The sequence below is a fragment of the Rissa tridactyla genome, chromosome Z, assembly GCF_028500815.1.
Source record: "Rissa tridactyla isolate bRisTri1 chromosome Z, bRisTri1.patW.cur.20221130, whole genome shotgun sequence".
NCBI classification, from domain to species: Eukaryota; Metazoa; Chordata; class Aves; order Charadriiformes; family Laridae; genus Rissa; species Rissa tridactyla.
In genome coordinates this window covers 41594017-41602032 of record NC_071497.1, presented here as the reverse complement: position 1 = coordinate 41602032, position 8016 = coordinate 41594017, and the positions used below count along the sequence as shown (strand labels likewise).

General features: G+C 48.2%; 1 protein-coding gene across 1 annotated transcript; it reads right to left on the bottom strand.

The window, feature by feature from the left end:
* Positions 1-143: 143 nt before the first annotated feature.
* On the bottom strand, positions 144-7135 carry ZNF367 (zinc finger protein 367). The gene is made up of 5 exons (XM_054186924.1): positions 6465-7135; positions 5775-5925; positions 3939-4058; positions 3381-3519; positions 144-2806 (listed from the first exon to the last, which is right to left on the bottom strand). The coding sequence occupies exons 1-5, from the start codon at positions 6789-6791 to the stop codon at positions 2566-2568; spliced, it is 978 nt and encodes a 325-aa protein (XP_054042899.1). The 5' UTR covers positions 6792-7135; the 3' UTR covers positions 144-2565.
* Positions 7136-8016: the final 881 nt, after the last annotated feature.

Sequence of the window (8016 nt, the reverse complement as noted above, 5' to 3'; positions counted from 1 at the left end):
CTTGGGTGGTTAGCTTGTGTCAAATTTCAACAGACAGGGAAAATAAACAGCTTCGTGCTCTGCGGCGAGTCGGGCTGGTGGGGTTACAGCAGCATGGAAGAGCTCGAGTATTGAACAATTACCAAACAGCACACACTAAACGAGAAAGTTAAACCAAGTTTTTATTCAAAGCGTCTATTAAAATGACAGCACATCCACTTGTCTGCTGTTAAGTCATGCCAAACTACAACTTAATCTTTCAAAGTACTGAATACTTCAAGATCTCTTGTATGTAACCACTGCTTAATAAAACAAAAAGCAGTTTTCCGCATCTCAATTTTTTTAAGTTGGTATTTTATCCAAAACTTGTCATGACATGAAGCTGCTTCAGCTGTCTGAATTCTGTCTACAGCCAAGTACAATTCAGTGTACTTGTCATACTTGAAGAAATATTCTGTGACTTGCCTGATGCATTACTGCTGACTGAGGGAAAAAAATTAAAATCAATCCTAATGAAGTAAGTTACGACTCCAGTCTGCAACTGGCTAGTAATTACATAGTCTTGTGCGCTGTGAAATACTACTTGGGAGCAATTCTGAGTTATGACTCAGAAATACAACAGATTGTTGCTCAGGGCTCATTTTGGAATCAGACCATTTACATGCAGCCAGCTGAAATATTTAACTTACTTGACAAACTCCAAACATACACACACCAATTACCAGTTTTACATAGGCTACGAAGCCTACAACGATTAGTGTTTCTTATTTTTAAGCCTAAAAGACTTAAAACAGAAACCAATGACCCTGATGTCAGCTAAGTTTAGGAACTGAAGGCAAAAGTTTAACCGTATCACTGGTGCAAAATTATTTACATTCAATGAAAGTGATTTTTTTTAATTATTCAATTGCTCTTTAGTTAAGTGCATCAATACATGACTTAAACTGGGTTAATGAGATTTTCAACCACAACAAGTTATCAGTTATCAGAGAACAGAATCCAACAGTTGCAGATTCTGGTATAAAAATCACACTACTTTTCTGGAACAGCTGTATGCATCTGGTCAGTCTATATCAAGTGACTGATAAAATGATTTCTTCCTCTTGTTTAAGTGAGAGGGAAAGTGGCTTCCCTTCTCATCTGAATTTCCTGACCTTCAGTGAGAGGAAGGATTTAAAGCAAGCAGGTCAGTAAATACAAATTATTAATATCCCCTAAAGCAGTAGCTTAATGAAAAAAAAAACAACCAACAAAAAACACCACACAACAAAGAGTCCAATCTGAAAACAAACTTTCGTTAGCATATTAAGAATCTCTGGTTGCCTTCGAAGCAAAACACGGAAAAAGATCACCATGAGACATTGCTATTTGAAAGTATACAACATTCATGAACTGACAAGATACCCTGCTAAACGTTCCATATCAGCATCTGAGTACTAGGCAGCATTCTGTAACTTCACTTATTTGGGAAATACATGAAATCACACTCTTAACACACTTGCAACTATCTTTGGAAGCCTATTTTCTAGTTGTATATTGAATATTTTTCTGCAGTGTTTAATTGATAGCTGTGCTACAGTTAGTAAACACAAAATTGGCATGTTATCCTGAAATAAAGCAATAAGGTGGCTTTATGCACAGAAAATATGGAGGCTTCTATTTGCTAATAATCATATAAAAGCAATACTTTAAAACTTAGTGTTTGCTAATAGGAGATCTAGAATAGTTTACTACAAATCCATACCACCCTGTAAATACCCCCTTTATTAACAAAATCAAGTGCCAAATCACTACAGGGTCCAAAAATATCTGAAAAAAATATCACCAATTGTTTACCTTTGTCTAGACTTTGCAAGACTAATCATTTTCAGACAAACCCAACAATGTGCAAAAGTTCCCAGCATCACATGCTAGGAATAACAAGTGCTACCAAGAGATTCTGCTGAACTCAAATCAGAAAACAAAACAGCAAAGTCAAGCCTCATACCTCGAGCAGTCACAGTGAAGATCCTGAATGATCTTACAGTTTCCTGCATGAAGCAGTTTCATCCCCTCTATAAGCTGCAGTATCTAAGCTTTGCCTTCCGCCTCAGTGATAGTAGGTAAAGATATACTGACATTAGAAAAAGACGGTTTCATTGCTGCTTAACATTATCTTCAGACCTATCACTTAATATAAATTCACTTAAATAGTCAGATAAATACTTTCCTTTTTGTCAGCCTTCTTTGGCCACATGTACCATTCTGCTAATCACAAACACTTTGTTCAGAAAGTGCTTCCTGTGAAAACTGCTTCAAATAAATGAGTTAACCTTGCAAAATCTAGCTTCCCACAACACATAAATTTGTCAACCCTGCATTATGCAGTCCCATATTTACAAAATACTTAGAAACTTTACACCTGTCTTTTACCTTATGAAAAGTGCAATTCTCTTACCCCATGTTATGGGGCAACAACATTCTTCATAAATTCTACAGAATAGCAGCCTATGATAAGCAAATAAGGTGCTTAGCTTATGCCCAGGATCTAACTGGTTAAGTACCACCAGGAAGTACATTTTGTATATGGGCAGAATCTGCCCCAATCTACTGTTGAAGCGGTGCCACATCGAGGTTTGCAAGCTCAATGAGAGCCAGTGCGCCATGCATGCGTTCACGCTGTTCCTGGAGGCGGCTGCGGTGAGCAGCTGAATGAGCGCTGTTTTTCTTTTCACCATCCTCTTCATCAGACTGAAGGTACTCCATTGGGTCCTGCTGTTCCTGATCCGTTTTCTGGATTGTTTGAGTTTTCAAAGCAGGAGCACGCTGTTCTCTTGTCTCCCAGTACCTGCAAAATCAAATGTGGGGAATGCTTTTAAAATATATACAGCTGACTCAAACACCAACAATTCGAAGCTAGCAAAAAACCTCCCAAGTACTAGCTTGCATCGACTAAGCACTGCATTTGGCTTTATCTTTCAGCCCTTATATGGTAATATTTAAGCTGTCAGAAAACTCCTTTGTTCAGTATTTTAAGTGAACATGTGTGACAGATTTCTTCTCCAAATGGTATTCCCAGCAGGCATTTGTTCCCAGGCATACACAATTGTGCCCTCCCATACTGACGCAAATTCAGCAAGACTGTAGCACTAAGTAACAAAGTACTAGCAAGTGTTGGTCAAGCAAAGAGAAGCATTTAAGCAGAGGGGGAAAAAGGAAAAAAAAAAGATAAGAAAGTCTCCTAAGGAACTTTGTCTTGACCAGGAGTTTGCACTTCTTTAAGGAAAGGCAAGGCTGGGCTGAGGAAGAGCTCATTTTGGTTTGTTGGCTTTGCTTTTTTTTTTTTGCCCCTAAGAATAAAATGCTTTCTCAGACCACCCGTATAAGTATTTAGAGAAAGATGACACCATGAGGGAACTTACTTTGCTAGCCATTCAGCCACAGCTTTATTGTCAGCTGTCTGCTTCTTACTCAGCATGTCTGTGAGCTCTTCCCTCTTCAGTCGGGCGTATGGATGTTTGGGGCAATGACGGTTTGCATGCGTGAATCTGCTTAAACAGCCTTAAAAAACACAAAGTGACAATGAAAAACACGTTACGGAAAGCAGCCCACCAATGAGTAAGCACAACATCTGTGGGATGAAGATGCTGCTGAACCCAACCTTCCTCACTCACAAAACTCTATGTTTGGTTGAAAACAGCAAGCTCTAGTTGCAAGGTTCCTAACATGCCCCATCATCTTATACATTAGTATCAACTGACAGAATTACTGATAACCTGCTTACATAATAATGTATGCAATCCTTAGATACATATTTGCATGATTAATGCAGGTTCCATGTGGCTCCTCCCTTCCCTAGAAGCTCCTCCAAAATTAAAATCTGAAGCTTTTATGGATCTTGGCCACATGGACACGCATACATTTCCAGTACTTGACTGGCCCCCATTCTGAAAGCTGCAAATTGTTCTCTCACAGCTCACCATTCTCTGAGCAGACGAAAGGTTTCTCCCCTGTGTGGAGACGCTGGTGAGTTTTGAGCTGCCCACTCTGAACAAAGGCTTTCCCGCAATCTGGGTAGTCACACAAATAAGGCCTTTCACCTTAAAAATAATAACAGAACAGATTTATGAAAGCTGAACATAAAAGAAGAGTTACAGTATTCAGTGGTTGTCCCTGGGTTAGACTTACACAATCAAGCCCCCTCTTACCCACTTTAAAAAGCCCTCGTGTACCAAATAGCAGAGATCCACTTTTACCCCAAACCCAATCTTTACTTTGAAGTACATGCTCAACGCTATTGGATAATACAATTATTTCCAGAGAGGAAAAGAAAAAAAAGCCAAAACAAAAAAAAGCCAAAACAAAAAAAACCCCAACAAAACAAAAACCCCACAAATTATATTTTCTGACTTAAGCCTCTTGCACAGCACTACATAAACTCTGTCCCATGAAACTATGCACCTATGGAGCGAGAAATATATTAAGTGAAATGAAGAAATGGACATGTGATGTAATTTGAGTTGTTATCACATAAATTTTATCCTTAAGATAGCCCAAACTAGGGTAAAATAACTGAGGTCAATAGTATAGTAACATACAAAGTTGTAGAAATATCTCATTACGGAAGACTATTTGAGAAAAGTTGCAATGGATAAAATAAACACAGGTCACGAGAGAAACTTATTCTGGACTTAAGCCAAGAAAGTTTTCTTAGGCCAGTCATCAAGACTTCCCCGTGCAAACTGGAACAAGAACAGAAATGGCAGCTGTCTCCTCCCTTGAGAGGATCTGACTGTGTGCAACTACCCAAAGGCATGCCATGCCACTGCTCCTCAGGAAGGACAACAAAACAAGGGTGATGCCGACTTATTAAGTCAGAGGAATAACACCAGGGTAAGCTCTGCTTAGGTAAGTAGCTCATACAAGTTCAACACCTAATACAACCAAGTGAAATAAAAACATCTAGTGACCAAACAGCATGAGGAAACTGCTGTTTAGTATTAGAATTTAGATTAGTCTTAGTGACTTGAGTCAGAAAAAGAGACAGTGGGAGCCAAGGTTTTTCTGGGGTTTTGTTTGGTTGGTTTGGAGGTGCAGAGAAGAGTGTTGGTATTGTGAGCTACTGTAGGTCACACTTTATTGCAAATAGAGAGTCCTGCTGGAACACGAAGGAAAAAAAGAAACACCCAACATATTTGCTTGGTTTAAAAAGACAGCGTATCCTATTCAGCTGGGTATTGATGGAGTTGATCCTACATTTTAACTTAGTTGCAAGTTGACTTCTACATACAGTTCAGTAACTGAGCGTGACCCACCTCCACCCCAGAAAATGAATTCCAGGCAGTGGAAGAGACAACTGGATGGTGATTTTAACTCCCTTCTCAACATTTAGGCAACACTTCCAGGGCATTACACTGCTCAAATTACCAGCTGCTTTTTAAGTTACTGTCTCCTCTTACAGCTAAACTTCAATTACCATGTGAAAAGGTACACCAGCAAGAAGGAAACAAATCACAGAGAAGAGGCAATCAGAATAAAAAGTGCTACCACATACAGAGCACCAAGCTCAAGGAAAGCTCTGCCTTGTGCACAATAAGCCAGTGACAGCAGCAGATATTTACACAATTTGCCTACACTATTTATTGTAGCGCGCATTGCTGCCGCACTTCCCCATAACAAACCCGGTTACAAAGACTTTGATTGCACTAGAAAGCCTCGGAAGCACGATTAATTTACATTACAATAGAATAGTAGCAGGTGGAGTTCGTTGGGGATTTGGTGGGGTTTTTTGCGTCGCACGGTGTCCCTTTACTCACCGGTGTGAGTTCGTTTGTGGGCCTGAAGCGATTTCTCTCGCGGGAAGACCCTGTAGCAGACGTTGCAGCGGATGCTGCTGGAGGAGTGCACCCCTTCGTTAATCAGCTCCGGGACGGTGTCCGCTCTCGGCCGACCGCGCCGCAGCCTGTCCTGCGTTGAAATAACCGCCCAACTGAAACGGCGCACCTTTCCACCTCCGTGATTTAGCCAAAACCCACAACTTCACCCCCCGCAAGTGACTTTTGAAGCCAGTGGTGTGACGGAGGCCGTAACGTCGTCAGCGTCAGCAGGGTGGCCGTTAACCCAGCCGGGGGGTGTCGAGCCCGCACCCAGCGCGCTGCCGGCAGGTGCAGGGTTGGGTGGAGACGTCAGGCACAGACAGCGCTCTGACGTGTGCGCCGCGAAATGGGGAGGAACCGACAAAATAGAAGCCCAGCTTTTTTTTTTTGTTTTGCCTTTTTAAAAAAAATAAAAAAGCTTTAAACGGAAGGCGTGCAGGAGCCCCGCCGGGCCGTCCTGCCGGCGGCTCCCCGCCGCGCCCTCCTACCCCCGCACACCGGACGGTACCCGATCCCGCGCGCCGCTGCCGCCGGAAGTGACTTCACTTTAAATCTCCGGGCGGGGGAGCGGCGCGCGCTCACCCTTTAACTCCGCTGCCCGTCCCGCACCGGCCCCGCCGTCGCACTCACCTTCAGGTGCCGATGCCCGCCGCCGCCCAGGCTCCCCGCCTCCTCCTCGTCCCCGGTGGGGGCCCTGCCTGCTCCCGCGCGGGGCGGCGGGAGGCCCGAGAGGGCGGCGGTACCGCCGGGGCTGAGGGTCACGTTGTGGGCGTTCTCGCCCCAGCGCCAGGGGTAGACCATGAAGTCGCTGAAGCCGGGGCTGGTGGGGACGGGCAGGGCGGCCGCCGGCTCCTCGCGGGGCTTGATCGGGGTGGTCTTGATAACAGAAACCAGGATGCGCTTCGGGGAGTCCTGGCAAAAAATCACCGGGAGGCCCGGCGGCAGGCGCTCCGCCATCGCCCACCCCTCGGGGGCACCGGCGCGGGAACGGGGCTGAGGGCGCGGGGCCGCTCCGCGGCGGCTCAGCCCGGCTGTCCGTCCGAGCCCGCCTCCCGGGAGGGGGGTTTGCAGGGGCACGGAGGTCCCGCGGCCGCCACCCGTCGGCGCCCGGGCCCGCCTCAGCCGCTCATCGCCGGGGACGGCGGGTTCTCGGTGCCTCCCTCCCTCCGCGGCCAACCCCCAGCGGATCCGCAAAGTCAGCGGCGGCCCCCGGCCATAGCAAACGGCCGGGCGAAGCAGCCACCGTCTCCCCGCACCTTTCCGAAGCGGCGCCGGACCCCGCTGGCAGCCCCGGTCCCGGCGATGCCCGAGGAGGAGAAGGTCCCGGCGATGCCCGAGGAGGAGAAGGTGCCGCCGCGACCTCTCCGCGCCCACGGCTCGGGCCGAGCCCTAGATTTTCCCGCGTTACATTTCGCGCCTGGGCGTAACCAATCACCCAAACCGGCGCCAGCGTCACACAGTGGCCGTTCCCGCCGACCAACCGCTAGGCGGGCCGCGCCCCCAGGGGGCGGGGCCCAAGCGCGGCGCGGGCCTCGCCTCTGCCACCTTATTGGGCAACCGCCCGGCTCGCCGGCAGAATTCGAAACTGAGCGGGCTCGCGGGCCCCGCTGCGGCGCCCCTGCCTCGGGGGGGACGCTGATTGGCCCTCCGCGGCGCCCCTGCCTCGAGGGGAGGCGCGGATTGGTCCTCCGCCGCGCGGCGGGGGAAGGGAGGGAGGAGGAGGCGGGGCTGGCGCGCTCGGGACGGCTCAGCGCACGCCGACCGTGGTGGGGCCGCCCGGGCCAATCGCCTGGATGGGGCCAGGGCTTTTGCGGCGGCGGCGGCGGCGGACAAAAGCCCTTCGCCTGCCGCTGCGCTGCCCGTGGCTGAGGGTAGGGAGGGCTCTCTGTGAGGCGCCGCGCGGTGAAGGCGGCGCGCGCGGCCGTTAGGGCGGTTGCGGGCGGCGCGCGGCAGGACGCCGCTACTCCCCCCGCCCCCACCACCACCGTCCGCGGGCGTTGGCCGGCGGCGGCCCGGCCTGACGGGCGTCCTGCAGCCGTGTGGCTGGCCCGGCGGGCCTGCTGGCAGCGCCGCTGTGTTGCGGTGCTGGGCGGGAGATGTGCCACATAGCACAGACAAGTATGGTATCTGTGTTACTAAAATGGTACCTTAAAATGTAGATTTCCAGCCGACGTCCTTTGAA